Genomic DNA, 15,668 nt, shown 5'->3' with positions numbered 1-15,668 from the left:
GAGAAAGCTGTGGGGAGACCTTAGAGCAAATTCCCATTAGCTGAATAGGCTTCAGGAAAACCGGAGAGGGACTTTTTACAAAGGCCTGGAACGATAGGATGAGGGGGAATAGCTTTAAGTTGGAAGGGGGAAGGTTTAGATTAGACATTAGAAAGAAATTCTTCATGATGAGGGTGGTGAGGCCCTGGCACAGGCTGCCCAGGGAAGTTGCGGCTACCCCATCCCTGGAGATGTTCAAGGCCAGGCTGGATGGAGCCTTGAGCAGCCTGATCCAGTGGGAAGTGTCGCTGCCCATGGCAGGAAGGTGGAACCGGGTGATCTTTAAGGTCCCTTCCAACTCAAACCATTCTAGCTGGTGCTACCCGTGCACTGTTAAAAAGCCTGCTACCCACCCGCCACGGCTGCACTCACACTGATAGGCATGTTGGACTGCGCTGATCTCTGCTGCCAGGTAACAAAGAGATTCTCGATCTTCATCTGCTTCTCCAGTTCTGGAGGAAAGAGAGCAGCCGCAAGAGTATCAAAGCCACAGCCCCAAGTATGGCCACTCCCTTTCTCTCCTACACAGGCCATCACCATCCCCTCACAGCAGGAGGAGCTGAGAACGGTCCTCTCCACCAGGACTCTTCTGCTCTTTCTGATCCCCTTTCCCAGAAGTAAGGTGAGTTAGGCAGGTTCCCATGCTTTACCTTTTCTCTCCATGCTCTTGATTTCCAGGAACTGAGCCCCATGCCAAGCCACGGGGTCAAAAGGTCCCGACTCAGGCCCATGCGGTATGCGTTTGATGGTGGTAACATCCCGCAGAGCTTCATCGAAGGGCACCACGTCGGGATGGAAGTGCAGAGATGGCAGACTGCGGGCAGAGCTGCTCAGCCGGCCTTGTTCCTTGCTAGCTGGGGGGCTGGAGCTCCGGATCAGTGCATCCACCTCCAAAGTGGAGTTCAGGAAAGGATTTGGCTCCTAAGCAAGTAGACACAGCCATGAAAGCCTCCTTACTGCCAGCCTTGAGGCAAGGACCCACAAGAGTAAACAGAGTTTTGTCCATCTGCAGATATATCTGTTTGGCCTTCACCACCAGTCCAAGGAGAGCAGGCCTTGGCTCAGCACAGCCCTAACGTGCAGGGAAATGCGCAGCCTCCTCCACCCTAAATAATCTCATCACAGAAAAGTGCTGCCAACAGCAGAACTTGCTCCCCTTTCCCCTCCTGATCGTCTCCAAGAGCAGATGACAAGCACCTGGCTGGATACAGCTACAGTCGGACACGTGAGCACCAGGAGATGCCTTGGCAATCGGCACACAAAAGCATAGAAGAGTCTGCAACCCTTCTCAGACCCCGAGGCTGCCAAGGCCCCTCTTGAAGAGGCAATAACTGCCCTGCTCAGCAGGTGCGTTACCTGCTTGCTGTCCTCATGCCACGGTGTGTCCATGAAGCAGTGGTGGTGGAAAAGTCCCAGCTTCTGGCTGAGCAGGCAGTGCACGATGTGGGACCGGGCGTTCTGCCACTGCAGCAGGCGGATAAATGAGCAGTTCAGGTTGGCCCCCAGGTCTGGGGACCAGTTGTAGGTGTAGAGTGTCAGCTGGAGAGAGAAGAGGGGAAAGAAGGCTGAAGGGTCTGCTCGGAGAGGGCCTGCACGGCGACATAGGCTGCCCCAGGTGCTCTGGGTGGGACTTGCTGCCACTTCAGCCAGTTTCAAATGGCAAAGCTGGGACATGGAGAGTGGCAACAGCTCATTCACTGCCCCCAGTTAAGAGCAACAGCAGAGGTGATGGTGGTCGCACTGTCAGCACAAGTGCCCAGCTCAATGTGCACCTTGTGGGGAAGGAAAGAGCAGTTATAGTGCACAGTGGGGCAGCTGAAGTCAGAGACCGTGAGGGCTGCTGCCCCCCTGGAACTTGCCACAGCGCTGCAGGGAAGACCAGCTCTGCTTGCAGCAAGAGCAGAGACTTGCTGCACAGCTGCTTTAGAAGTTTCCTGTCTAGGGAAAGCTGGTGGCCTGCAGAGGCACCCTTCGTCTTCTCTTTCTAACCCTGGGCCAGCTGGGAACAGCTTTGGGTTAAGGACATGTCACACAGGCACCATTGTTACCTTTTTGTCAATGATCTCCAGGAAGAGGAACCTTTGCCGGGGCGCGAGGTCTCGACCAACAAGGCTGGGATCAGAGCCTCTCTCTGCCGAGCTGAATTCCATGGCCTCAAAACGTTGGAGCCCTTTGTGAGCTGGAAGAAGCCAGAATTATGACCCTCAGTACCAGTTCGTCCCACCCCTATATCCCACATGTCATTAAGATGGCACGACAGAATGTTCTGCCACGGTATTGCACAGCTCGTCTGGAAATGAGTCGTCAAACAAATCTGAGAATAAAGTCTCAAAAGCTGAAAATAGATGATGTGCACAAGCAAAGAGGGGAACTCCGCTCATACATCTCACTCCCCAAGAGCCCCCACCACAGTCCTGTGGGCCCTGGCCATGCACTCACCCTGTTCCGTGCTGCAGCGCCACTGCTGGAAGTTGCGTCCCAGCAGGATAAAGTGTCTGACGGCTCCAGGGCGAGGGCTGGCGCTCTGGCCAGGCTTGTAGGGCAGGAAGGCCGTGCCCCCGTGGTAGCTGCAATGAAGAGCACCAAAGGTAGCTGACAAGTAGAGCCAAGGGAGTAGAGGCTGGCACAGCCGATCGGCATTTGCTAGTGCCAAACAACACCCTACGAACCGCGTAACTCACCAGATCTGCTCAAACACCTTGACAGTGGTGTCACTTGCCAGGGCAGTGACCAGGTTCACCACTTCCACCAGGATGGAGGACAGGAGGAAACGGGACACAATCTCCGCTGAGCACTGCTGCACTGAAGGGCACCCTGCATGGAAGAAGTACTGTAGGACAAGGTGCCAGGCCATCCTGGAGCCAAGCCCGTCCCACCTGGGCACTGCAGAGGGCTGCCAGTGCAGAACAACTGCCCACAGCAACTCAGGTTCCTGCTTTGCCAGTGACTGAGGCAGGCAGAGCTGGAAAACAAGGACCTTAGATGGAGGAGGAGAAGACGGAGGCAGAAATAATCTCTGGTTTCAGGCTCTGGCCTGAACTGGGACCTGGACTAAACTCTCTATGTGCTCTCAGCACGGCACTTTACTCCTCCACTTATTCCTTGTTCCCTGTCTTATTCCTCATCAGAGGAGGAGGAGGACAGCTCTACCTTTCTAGCAGGAGGCAAGAGAGGACGGACAAACACTGAAGTGAGAGGTATCCAGAAAGCAGCAACAGGGCAGCCACAAAGAGCCAAATCCCACCATATGAAGGACATCCCTCTTCCTCTCCCTTGCTGCAAGAGCAGTACTCTCTCATGCAGCTTCACAGCTCCAGAGCACATTGCAGAGGCTCAGATCCTCCCTCTCTGTGACACCTGGGAGCTCCTTCACTACCACAACTGCTCTTGGAGTCCAGATCTCTCCAAGGCAGCTGCAGCCAAGTCCAGCCAAGCTCTGGATCTGGAGCATGGCAGATGCAACCACAACCCTTAGCAGGTTTGCTCATGTGCAGGGAGATACATGCCTGCTCCTGCCACAGCTTTGTAATGCTGACGTTGGCCTTGAGACCAGTGGGACCCTGGTGAGGTCAGGAAAGAGACAGGGTGCATAACTAGGCAGAGATCAACAAGGGATGAAGATGGACGGTTTGGTGCCCCAAAAGGACTCATCCTCAGAGCTCCAGGGAGAAAGGCCCATCCTCAGTGCATGTGGAGGAGCTGGGACCCAAGATACATACCCAGCTGGTTCATGAATGCCATCCACTGCTGGCAGGTTTGACTGAAGACTGGGTGCATGTTACCTATGTCCCCTTCTTCCAACTGGCAGGCTTGGCGCCTGGGAAGTGGAAAGGGAACGACAGTTATAACAGATTGAACTCAACAGCAATGGAAGAACAAAGATGCAATGGTCTCTCTCCACCCAGCGTCAGAGCAGAGCCTGGGAGCCCCTTTTTGAGGCTGTTACAGCCCTTGAGCTTGGTCCTTCTGGGTCAGTAGCTGCAGGGGTGCCAAGTGTTGCATCTCTGGCAGGGAGAAGCACGAGTGCTCCCAGTAGCACTTCGATAAGGACCAAGGCTCTGTGTGTGGAAGGCAGCTCCCTTAACCAGCTGCGTAAGGGAGAAACTGCAAGGAAAGGGGATGTGGTCCCTTGGGTTATGATGCAGATAGAGCCAGCAGGATGTCAGGCAGTGGAGCATTGTACAGCAGACAGAGGGGGACAACACCCCAGTGCCTGGCCTGCAGGCTGTGCTTGCCTCTGTGCCTGTTCCAGCTCAGCTGTTGCCGTGGCCCGATCCTGGCTCAGATGCTGCTTGACGCTCTCAGTCTTGTGCCTCCGCCTCGTGCGAGCCTCTTCCGGCCTCTCCAGCACAATATCGTCAGTAGTCTTGGGGCTACCCAGCTCCGAGGACTCTGTCTTGCTCTAGGGAGAAGGGGGCGAGTTAAGGCTGTGCACAACAGCCCAGCTACCGCCCTGATCTCAAAGTTCTTGCCATCAGCCCAGCCTCCCAACCCCGGCCAAATCCCTCCTCTCCGTTCCTCCTGGCCTGACACACCATCAGGGCTTACAAAGCCCTGCTCCCCACTGATCCCTCAGCAACATTACCAGCATGTCCCAGAAGCTGCGGCGTCCCAGCTTGCTTGTAGGTGTCACTGGCTCCCCAGAGCTGGGCGAAGGGGCAGAGGTGAAGTGCAAAGGCGGAGGACAGCTCCTGGCAGCCCCACCAGTGGTCAGAGCCAAGCCTTTGGTTTCTGACATGGTCCTTCTTAGGCCTCCTGTGGAGACAGAGCAGATCAGACTCTCCAGAGCTTCCCACTGTGACACTGCTGGTGCCCCCATGTACCCCACCGTGGTTTTGCTGGAGAGAAGGGCGAGCGCCCTCAGCAACATCCACCAAAGTAGATTCAGTTTTGGGGAGCAGACAGACCTTTAAATATCTCTTCCAATCCTAATTTCTATAATGCTTCTTCCTTGAGAAATCACATTACAGCTTGTGGAGAGGAAAGCAGCTTCCTCCCTCCCAGCCCCCTCAGCCCCAGTTCTCCCAGCACAGCCAAGCTCCCACAGGCCAGGCTCTCGCTCTGTCCCAGCTGGGCACTCACCCGCAGAGTTCAGCTCCTCCAGGTCCACGGTGCTCAGGGGGCAGGAAGATTCCACGCAGAGTGGGGCCGGCAGCACAAGGAACTCCATGACAGCATCACAGAGCGCGTGGCGCAGGGCCCCACGCAGCTTCTCCGACAGCTGCAGCAGGCTGATGTTGCCCTTCTCCCAGATATCCAGGCGTACCAGCACACAGGGCTCTGTGGGGAATCACAAAACGGTTTGAGTTGGAAGGGACCTTTACAGGTCATCCAGTCCTGCAGAAGCAGGGACAGCTTTAACTCCATCCAGTTGTGCAGAGCCCCATCCAACCTCACCTTGATTATTTCCAGGGATGGGACCTCCACTGCCTCCCTGGGCAAACTCTTCCAGCGTTTCATCACCCTCATTGTCAAAAATTTCATTTTATATCCAAATTAAATCTCCCTCTCTTAGTTTAAAACCATTATTCCTTGTCCTGTCACAACAGACCTCACTAAAAGGTCTGTCCCCAGCTTCCTGGAGCCCCTTTCAGTACTTGAAGCTGCTCTAAGGTCTCCCCTTAGCCTCCTCTTCTCCAGGTTGAGCAACCCCAACTCTCTCAGATCATCTTCGTGGCCCTTTTCATGGGAAAGAGGAGTCCTGCAATGCTCTGCACCCCCGTGTTGACCAGCCTTGCAGGAGGCAGCAGGGAACTGGGAGCTCGTGGCCTGTTTCTCTCCCCACCTGAATGCAGGGTGCCGGCCCCTGGCTCGTGCCTGCTGACTGCAGTGAGGCTTTCAAAGTCGGCATCCCGCAGCAGCCCCACGACGGGCGAGGAGGAAGGCAGCTTCAGAGGGTCAGGCCTCTCTCCGTGGGGCAGTGAGGTGGGGTTGCCGTGCTCATCCACGAACGTCAGCGCAATGCATGCGATTCCTGCAGGAGAGAGCCGGAGACAGCGTCTGTCAGCCCAGCACTGGGTACACCTCGACAAGCCCTGCCAACACCCCACGCCTGGGACCATCACGTCACCACTCGGGTTGCACAGCGCCACGTGGCAGGCGGGGCCCACAGGAGGGGACGCAGCCAGGGGAGCAGAGGCCAGCTGTGCCCGTGGGGAGCCAGGGTAAGCAGCATGGTGTTTGGCACAATGTGTCCCCATCAGCCAAGAATCTCTGTCCTGCAACATCACAGCAGCTTTTGACGTGTCCTGCAGGAGCTCCCTGCGTTGTCCAGCCCCAAAATCCAAAGGGAAAGCATCTCCATTTGCCCCAAGAGGGTCTTTATGCAGAGATCCAAGATGGAGCTCACCATCCTCGTCCTTCTAAGGGACAGAACACAGAGACTATATACTCTCCAGCAGCTCTTAGAGGCTATGATGGACCTCGAGTCCCTGCAGAAGGTGGTTGTTGCAGATTACAGCCCCCTCCCCGCCGTACAAGATCTGATCCAGAGACCTTCTCCACACTCTCCTTCCAGCAAGGCTGGAGACAGAGCAGACGTAGCGTTAGCCTGGAACTGCAGCCTCCCTATGCTGAGCAGTACACACGCACAACAGGACAGCTCAGAGACCCAGAGCAGCAGCGTGGTGCTCGCTCCACCGCCCACGTGCTGCATGTCCCAGGCCTGTGACAAACCAGAGCAGAAACAGGAGCTCACTCCCATGGCCCAGCAGGGAGGCAGCCCTGAGGTCCAATGCCTGTGCTGTAACCCCAGATGCTCCCACCCCTTTCAAAGCCCTTTGCCCAACTAAACCAGCACTCGGGTGACTGGATGGCAAAGCTGTTCCAACATTGCCAAAGAATGAGGTGTCCAGACAGAAGCCACCACAGCCCCACAACACTGCTGAGCTCATACTCTTTCCTTCTCCATCCCAGCAAGGATGGGAGCGACACCAGGCTCCACAGAGCAACCAAACTGCACCCAACTGGATCCGGGTGGAGGATGGGTGCCCTCCCCAGGCTGAGACAAATCCACCCCTAGTAGACTGTGTCCAGGTCTAATCAGCAGCAAAAACCCCTGGTCTCCACCATTCCTAATGTCACTGCAGAGCTTATACTTTCTTTCCTCCAAGACAACCCAGATGCAAGGGAGAGAACACTGAGATGAAGAGAGCTGCTCCCAAGGAGGACAGGTGGGCATTCAAGTCAAGACAGCAGCTCCCTTGCACTCGCACTGAGGAAAGGAAATTCTACATCTATGGGCACTTCTCCTCTTGAAGAAAAGTACAGGAGCTGCCTTGTCTCAGAGGTGCCCTGCAGCAGGCCCCAAGGCGTCCCTTCCCCAGACAGGCACAGGAACAACTTTTTATCCAGCAAACAACAGACAAGTTCATAATTTCCTCAATATTAAAGGTAGAAGGGACCAGGACTTCACCCAAACCAGCAAACTTGCTCATGTAACAGTGAGTACAAGCTCTCCCAAGCAGACATTCTCTCTTTAAACAGTAAATGGCACAAATTCCTCATCTGTTTGGCTTGACAGCCAGCCCTGCACCCACCAGAATGACTGGATGCTCATGTGGGTAACTGCAGACTAAGATGCAGTTATTCTCCACTTCTTCCAGATAAACTCCCACACTGAGCCCCTTCAGCCTCCCCCTCTCTGGCAGGTTTCCCTATCATATCCATTCCTGTAGCTCTGCTCTGCTTCAGCCCGTCTCAGGTGAGGACGTGAAAACAACCAAGCACAGCATCCCACATCATCCTGGTGCTGGGACACGTGCTCCAGCCCCATCAGCAGAAGGACTGGCCTCCTCACCACAGGGAACAAGGCTTCCAGTCTTCTACAGGAGCAGAGAGAAGCTGAAATGCAACCATTCAATCACAGGTAAGAAACTCGAGACCTGAGCTCTGGGGCTATGGGAAGAGGTAAGTTAGCAAACTGGGGTGTGCCAGAGTCTGGCTGCACACTCATTGCACCCCAAGGAAAGGTGGGGTGGCAGGGAGTGCTTTCTTCCTGTTGGTGAGGGATTCCAAGCCCCCTCAGGCTCACTGAGTACAAAGTACATATCTAGTGGTGCCCCCACTCCAGGACACAGCCACCAGAGAGCATGAAACCACAGCTGAAACATCACGACCCATCTTCCTCAGGGAGGAGATGCCTATTTGGACCTGTAGGGAAAAAAGGGTGAAGGATTTTTGGAGTTCGCTGCTTGCAAGCTAACAAAGCAGCACACGGACCCTCAGCAGCCAGGGACTGCAGAGCTGCCCCCAGGGCAGCAGGTTCTGTTTGCTCATCCAGCCAGCAAGAAAGAGGAGGCTCAGCTGAATGGACACACACACAAACACACAGAGGGGTCAGAGCTGAAGCCACAACATGAGGAAAACAAGAACAGCAAGGACCAGAGGGGCCAAGAAGCTGCATGGGAAAGGGAACCGGAGTAATACTTGGGAGCCACAGGTGCTACCTTGGAAGTGGGAGAGTGGAAAGAGGTGCTGCACAAGGTCCAACATGGTACCTACATAACAGAAGAACAGACGGTGCACGAGAGGCACAAGACACAGGATGGCCAGGTGACAGACCACATGGCCTGGACAAAACGTGACACGACAGCAGGATAGGCCCTATCCAATCCCTCCTCCAGCAGTCCAGAGACAAGAGCAAGGATATTGTCCCTACAGCCTGTGCTCAGTTACACACATCACTCAGCTACTCCTTCATGGCAAAGCTACAGCCACAACTGTCCCTGCTTCCTGCTCCAGCCCCACTGAGCCTCAGTGGCCCACACTTACGAAGGTCTCGCTGCGTCCTGTCCCCACAGCTACTGCACCCTGAGCAAATTGCTCTGTGGGTCGCCTTGGCTCACTCCACCACACACGCAAGGGCGTGCAGTCCCCCAGGTACACACCCTGCCCACCTCCCAAGCCATGGGACGAACATGGTGTCCTTACATTGGCCCTCCTCAGTCATTCGGAGGTCTACAACATGAGAAGCAGCTCTCCAACACACAGCCTCATACCCTGTTTCAGAAATGAGTTGAGCATGGTACCTTTGCCACCAGTGCCTTGGCCGCCTGGCTTGTTGTACAGATAGAGATCCTGGTCCGGGATGCTCCCGCTCTGGTTGAAGTAGTGCTAAGGAGAGCAAGGAAGAATGGTGACAGAGACTAGAGAACTTGTTGTAACCAGAAACAGTCTCCCACATGTGTGCAAAGCTCATCTCCAGATCCAGACCTACTTAAAACACTTGTCAGCACAGCCTTGGCCACTGTTGAGCAGAAGGACCCTCCTACAGCTCTATGCAGGCACTACACATTTGGCCTTGCTTTCTATCCTTGCTACAGCCATGCTGAGGGGTTGGGTAGCTGCTCCCAAACTTTTCTTCACCCTGATGTTTCAGTTTCTTAGATCTGCAGGACCCATGCAAGGAGCCAAGCTCAGCTTTGAAGGAGGTCTTCTCCAATGCTCCTGGGCAAAGACTGTGGGCATGAGCTTCATGGCTGCAGCTTTTTGCACAGCAAGTGACTGTTTGCATCAAAGCAAGGCCTGTCCAAGTTTATACCAAGCCACACAGGGACTGCTCACTGTCCTGTGAAACCCATCCAGGCTTCAGAATTCAGCATCTGTTCCTCTCTGACAACACATGACAGAGCTGGAGACATAATGACTGAGCTGCCCCAACCCCAGCAGAAGGTATCAGCTGGTCAGACTGCTGCCCCAACTCACAGCTCTCCTCACCTTGAAGTGGTGCTCCACGTTGCTGTCCGTGTACTTCGGGGTGTGCAGGAAGATGAGCAGGTTCTGGCGCAGGTAATAGGCCACCGCGTGCAGCCAAGGCATGGCTGAGGGTGGCAGCGTGAACTGCAGGACCTCAGTGGGTGGTGTCCCAGGAGGCTGGATAAACTGCAAAGAGAAGGCTTTATAACTCTGCTGAGACCACCAGGATGCCCCAGGGATCTGAGCAGAGCAGATATCCAGTGAGGTACCTCCACATCTGCTGGGGTCAGCTTGCAGTTCCGCACCAGCATCACAGTGATGATGTCCAGGGTGGCCTCATCCAGGCGTCTGCGCAACACTTTCACCAGCTCATCTGTGATCTCAGGCCCTGACAAGTAAGCAGAAGAACAAGCAGCTTTTGCACCCCATTCAGCACAAATGATCACAGCTTCCCCTCCATGCCTGTTCAGGATGACCCTCGTAGTCACTTCCCACAGGGCACATGTCTTTCCCAACCATCAGTTTCATCAAGCATTTTTTTTCTACCCATTCATGATCACAAAAGACAGGCAAAAGACAAATGCACTCCTGCACGGGGAAAGCTCGCATAAGCCACCCAGTCAGCAGGGGATTTCGTTATTGGTCATGGATCCTTTCCTCACATTCACATCCAGACAGAGCGGAGAGCAGCTCTGGGCTAAAGAAAAGCAGTTTGCTCATGAGGGAGATACCTTTTCTGCTCTTCAAGCAAAGCGGGCAGGGACTAGAGCTCTATTCCTCTGCCCTGCACCAGTACAGTCCACCTGCTGCCAGGTGCTGTAACACCTACCTGCTGGGGCAATGCCATGGACCATCAGCTGGATGTGCCTGTCTACTTGTCCCACAGGGCGGGTAGAGTCCACACTACGGCATGAGGCTGCATCCAGAGAGGAACGAGAACCCTGGAGAAGCAAAAACAGCCACGTGGAAAGTTTCCATGTGAATTCTAGATCCATCATTGTCTCAGGCTGTCAGCATGGCCAGACAGAACCCACCCACTGCTGCCCCACCCCACACATCTACAATATAAGTTTTTTGCTATGTAAAGTCCAGGTTGCTGAACTACCAAATTCCCTTCATTCCTGTAACCAAGACCACCAATGTCCACTCCCACAGAGTTGCACTCACCACTAAATCCTCAGAATAAATGGGCTCCTGGCTGCGTGTCAGGGCCAGCGAGCGAGTGGCTGGACTCAGGCCGCTCTCTGCTTCCCACACCTTCCCACTGTAGGTAGTTTCAGACAGCCTGAATAGAGGAGAAAGACGTCAGCCCCCATTCCCAATGACGACAGCACCACACCTCCACAGAAGATCCACGTCTTCCTTCCTCTCCCCTAGGCACTTTCTGGGGATTATTCCTTACAATAGTGGAAAAATTGCTCTCCTGCTCCCTCAAAAAAATCATCCTTTTCCCTCCCATGTAAAGGCTTAGAGCAAGGAGTGCAGGAGGGGCCTGGTGTGATACAACTGAGTCATGAGCAATCAGAAATTTGCTGTTTGGGGCACAGCAGGGTCCCTGAGGCTGGGCAGACACTTTCTGCCCCAGGGAGCTCTCAGTCTGGTGGAACACATGTCGCAGGGCAGGGTCAGGCCAACAAGTCACGCTGGCTTCTTACCGGAGGTAGAAAACAGATTTAGTGGCGCGTTCCTGGTAGACAAACATATTCTTCCTGTTCACCACAGAGAAGGCGTTGAGCACGGAGCGAAGCGCCTGGATAGCTGCAGGCAACGTGGGATGTTAGCTATCCCACACCCCCTCCTCTGGTGCGCCAATCCAGCCAGAAGCCAGACTCTCGACACGCAAAACGAGGGGAAACCTGGGCTGTACACACCTCGTGAGACTCCCATGTTGGGGCCCATCTTGAGGCGCGAATGCACATGGATAAGCGTGCTCCACACAACATCACAAGCAAAGTGGCCTGGCATGAACTGCATGGTGGCAGCCAGGTAGTCCCGAGGCTGGTAGCTCTCCTCTACAGAGTAATCTACAAAGAACACAAAACATAGTTGGCAACACAGAATGGAAGTCACCATCTTTTTAGTCACCCAAGGGCAGTGGCACCACTGCTGAGACATAGCCAAGGACATAGCCATACCGTCTGTTGGCACGACACGCTGTCTGTATGAAGTATAGGGCGTTTCACTCTTCCAGATGTCCTCCTCACTTTCTGCCACCAGTAATGAGTTGCATATGTGGCTGTCATGCAGGTCCTGAAGCAGCAGGCGCTGTAAAGGAGGAGGAAAGGTTCTGTTGCTTCCAAAGAAGATGCCACGGAGAAGGACTTAGGGCTGGACTGAGTCCATTTTCCTTTGACTCCCAAGCTGAGACTCCACCAGCTGAACTGGCTCTCCGGGCCCTTCCCTGAGCTGGGCCCAGACCAAACAGCCTCCAGAGGTCCCTCATCATCTAAGCCATCTCTCAACTTGCAGCTCTGCCACTGCCCTCTGCAGATTTGTTACCTGGTTGACAACCCTGCAGATCTCACTGATCTTCTTCACCACCACCTGGTTGAGGCTCTGACACTCTCCTGGCTGCTCCTCTTCTGCCTCTGCTGACACTGCTTTCTCCACACTCAGGCTGCTTTAGGGGGAAGAGGAGAGAAGGTCAGCAGGGCACCTGGACAGTGCCTGTCCCCGTGGGCTGGGAGCAGGAACACAGCACGGAATGGTGGCTGCTTTCCCCTTTAGGGAGCACCAGCCTAATCCTGCAGCTCTCCACCAACATGGGGCAGGAAGGAGATTTAAATTAGACATTAGGAAGAAATTTTTCAGATGAGGGTGGTGAAGCCCTGGCCCTGGTTGCCCAGGGAAGTCATGGATGCCCCATCCTGGAGGTGTTCAAGGCCAGGTTGGATGGGGCTTGGAGCAGCCTGGTCCAGTGGGAGGTGTCCCTGCCCATGGCAGCGAGGGTGGAACTGGATGACCTTTAAGGTCCCTTCAACCCAAACCATTCTATGATAAAATAATGTCAATAAGGTCCCGGTACAGAGAAGCCATGGCCAGACAGCAGGACCCTCCTTACCGTGTGTGGTAGTAGACCTCCACTCGGTCCTGCTGGATTTTTATGATGAGCCAGAAATCTGGCATGAGGGGACACCTGGGTTCCTGGTCACTTATTAGCGCCTCCTCATACTCCGAGTCACTGCTTCCTCCATCGTAACCTGCAACGTATCCTTGCTTCAGTCCCAGGCTGCCTGACAAGCCAGCCTCCTGCCTGGGGAATAGCAGGCTCTGGGTGAGAGCCATTCACCAGCCCCGTCCTCTGGGCTCACCCCAGCCCTATGTCCCCACACCATCACGTCCCTGCCAGCTGTCACCCCTGCCTTCGCAGGCTCACCCAGGTGGTCAGAGTCCATGCTGCCCTGGCTCGACACAAGGCTCTGCACGCGGCTGGGACGCTGCTTGCTGGAGCCTGCCAAGAGAAGAGGGATTTGGTGACGCGAGAGAGCGCTTGCTAAGTTCCTTCACATGACCCATCTGCTGGAGAAACATTACCCCACAGGACAGCCAGGCAGCGCGGGCCACGGGGAGGCCGTGCTGGGGAATGGGGCTTTCACAGCCATTTCTGGAGTCATCTGGAACTTCACATCATCATCAGGGATACTGATGTGGCAGCACAGCCCAGTACCCCAGGTACTGTTAAGCAGCGACTTTCCAGCACCATGGCAAGAAGAGACCAACAGTGCATCACTGCTGATTCTGGAGTTCAGGGACTGGAACAGGAGTAGCAGTCACATTTCATATGCTACAGCCAAAACAGGGCCCTTCCTCTAAATGCTTCTGAGGCTCAGGCACACCCTGCCCACATTCACAGCTCCTACCTTCCCTGCCCTGTGTTACAGAGTCAGCCAGGCTTGCTGCAGATGGTGTCACCAATGGTGATTTCTCGCTGTTGCCCTTTTCAGAAGATGAGGATGGCAGTGACTGTATGGATGTCTCTAGAGTTGCCTCCTCCAGAGAGTCATGGCCAGGTGCTCTGCTCTGCTCAAGGCTCAGTGTTTCTCCTGGGACCTGCGCACAAGCCAAGGTTGCAAAAATGTCCAGAAGAATAGGCATTGAAGGAAGGCCGATCACACTCCTGCACCCTTCTACCTTCCATACCCAGTGTTCCACACCTTCCCAACAACAGACCATCATCGTATTCTCTTACCTCATCCTGTGCATGGCTGCCTCCACGTATGGGGTGTTCTGTGTCTGGCACAACACGTGTCTCACTCTCTGGCCACTCCCAGAGACTCTGGGCTTCTTCTGGGAGGACACAGCTTGTCTGGTGTAGCTCAGAGCCCTCTGCCTCTGCTTCACTGCTCCCCTCCTGGCCCAGGGCCGTCCTGGTTCCCCCTCCAGCTGGCTGCTGCAAGCAGGGTGTCCCCGAAGGGTTTGGAGCTGCCCGCCTGGAGTGCAGGCGGCTGATGGAAATGTAGTGGTAGTCACTGCCTTCTGCATTGAGCATGTAGCCTGGCAAAACCATTCTTCTGAACTCCTGCAACACAGGGAAGAATTGGCACCCTGCTAGCTAAGAGTATGCCCTGCCTTGGGGCTTCCTCTTTACCTCTTTGAACTTTTCCAGAGAGTGCTCGGGTCCAAAGACAAACTGGAGCAGCACCACCTCGCTGTGGCAGCTGGGCCGCCCCTTGGAGTTATAGATGTGGGTGGCCACTCGGTGCAGGATGGAGGTGCTGATGACCTGTGAGTGGCGCAGTGCAGAGACAATCTCATCATCCAGAAGCCAGCGAATCTGAGCAGAGCAAGGACAAAGAGCAAGATCTAGGTGACCAGCATTTGCACAACTGCCCCAATCCTGATCCAAGTCCCAACAGGATAAGCACAGCCCCTCTCATCACCGATATCACCTCACTTCCTTCTGAATGTACCTAAGTAAAAATCTTTGGAAAAGAGGTCTGTCTGTCCCACCCCAACTGCAGTAAGAATTCTGTCAGGGTAATCCCACACTTTCGGGAAGCACAAGGCCAAGGCCCTGTGTGATACCAACAAGGCCTGAAAATCACTTCAGTTCACAGAGTCTGCAGCTTGGAGCAGACTAGGAACTGTGAAACAACATAGAATCATAGAATGGTTTGAGCTGAAAGGGACCTTAAAGATCATCCTGTTCCAGCCCCCCAGCCACGGGCAGGGACACCTCCCACTGGATCACGCTGCCCAAGGCCCCATCCAGCCTCGCCTTGAACACCTCCAGGGATGGGGCAGCCACAGCTTCTCTGGGCAACCTGGGCCAGGGTGTCACCACCCTCATCATCGTGAAGAATTTCCTCCTTATGACTAGTCTAAATCTTCCCCGTCTCCGTCTCCAGTTTAAAGCCATTCCCCCTAGTGCTATCACTACACGCCTTTGTAAAAAGTCCCTCCCCACCTTTCTTGTTGGCCCCCTTCAGGTACTGGAGTTGTACACTGCGGCCATGTAGCTCCAGCTGGGAGCAAGAAGTAGGCAAGGCTGGTTTACCTCATTCATAGTGGCTTCAATAGCCTGCCTGTGCACTCCAGGGAGGTTGGAAAGTGCAGGGTGCCTAGGAGAGAGGAGGAGGATCAATCAGTCATTCTCATTCATGCAGCCACCACAGCTCCTAGGCAGCAAAAAGGAGCCCACGAGGAGCCTGCTACATCTGCAGTGCCGTACCTCTCATCTCCCGTGGAAGGGAGCCGTTCCAAGTTGTGCATGATATCCTCATCCGAGCGGAAAGAGGATGGCTGCCCTGGAGAACGTGTCAAGGACACACTGCTCTCCGAGGTGCATCTGCCACAGGATAGAAAGCAGGCTGAGCATCGGCTTTTGTGCCAGAGAGAATAAACAGGCTCCAGGGAGGAAAAAGGGGATCTCAAGAGAAGGCAAGCCCATCTTGGAAAAAAATCTTAGTTTTCTTAGGGTTGTAGGAGGGTCT

The 15,668-nt window shown here is 54.7% G+C and overlaps 1 protein-coding gene across 1 annotated transcript in view; it reads right to left on the bottom strand.

Moving 5' to 3' along the window:
* The window catches only part of SZT2 (SZT2 subunit of KICSTOR complex), a 59,096-nt gene that overhangs the window by 12,188 nt on the left and 31,240 nt on the right, over nucleotides 1-15,668 (bottom strand). The window contains exons 34-60 of the mRNA XM_069862915.1: nucleotides 15,407-15,523; nucleotides 15,233-15,296; nucleotides 14,324-14,509; nucleotides 13,925-14,254; nucleotides 13,596-13,785; nucleotides 13,112-13,186; nucleotides 12,797-12,935; nucleotides 12,235-12,352; nucleotides 11,871-12,000; nucleotides 11,607-11,759; nucleotides 11,391-11,493; nucleotides 10,903-11,020; nucleotides 10,565-10,676; nucleotides 10,005-10,123; nucleotides 9,757-9,921; nucleotides 9,069-9,153; nucleotides 5,825-6,013; nucleotides 5,122-5,319; nucleotides 4,625-4,794; nucleotides 4,275-4,441; nucleotides 3,759-3,856; nucleotides 2,721-2,853; nucleotides 2,479-2,606; nucleotides 2,088-2,218; nucleotides 1,396-1,578; nucleotides 690-960; nucleotides 412-491 (exon numbers count right to left, since the gene is read on the bottom strand). Coding sequence (XP_069719016.1) covers nucleotides 412-491; nucleotides 690-960; nucleotides 1,396-1,578; nucleotides 2,088-2,218; nucleotides 2,479-2,606; nucleotides 2,721-2,853; nucleotides 3,759-3,856; nucleotides 4,275-4,441; nucleotides 4,625-4,794; nucleotides 5,122-5,319; nucleotides 5,825-6,013; nucleotides 9,069-9,153; nucleotides 9,757-9,921; nucleotides 10,005-10,123; nucleotides 10,565-10,676; nucleotides 10,903-11,020; nucleotides 11,391-11,493; nucleotides 11,607-11,759; nucleotides 11,871-12,000; nucleotides 12,235-12,352; nucleotides 12,797-12,935; nucleotides 13,112-13,186; nucleotides 13,596-13,785; nucleotides 13,925-14,254; nucleotides 14,324-14,509; nucleotides 15,233-15,296; nucleotides 15,407-15,523 — 3,952 coding nt within the window. The remainder of the gene's footprint in view (nucleotides 1-411; nucleotides 492-689; nucleotides 961-1,395; nucleotides 1,579-2,087; nucleotides 2,219-2,478; nucleotides 2,607-2,720; nucleotides 2,854-3,758; nucleotides 3,857-4,274; nucleotides 4,442-4,624; nucleotides 4,795-5,121; nucleotides 5,320-5,824; nucleotides 6,014-9,068; nucleotides 9,154-9,756; nucleotides 9,922-10,004; nucleotides 10,124-10,564; nucleotides 10,677-10,902; nucleotides 11,021-11,390; nucleotides 11,494-11,606; nucleotides 11,760-11,870; nucleotides 12,001-12,234; nucleotides 12,353-12,796; nucleotides 12,936-13,111; nucleotides 13,187-13,595; nucleotides 13,786-13,924; nucleotides 14,255-14,323; nucleotides 14,510-15,232; nucleotides 15,297-15,406; nucleotides 15,524-15,668) is intronic.

Source organism: Phaenicophaeus curvirostris, chromosome 8 (genome assembly GCF_032191515.1).
Source record: "Phaenicophaeus curvirostris isolate KB17595 chromosome 8, BPBGC_Pcur_1.0, whole genome shotgun sequence".
NCBI lineage: Eukaryota > Metazoa > Chordata > Aves > Cuculiformes > Cuculidae > Phaenicophaeus > Phaenicophaeus curvirostris.
This window is presented reverse-complemented; position numbering and strand designations above follow the sequence as displayed.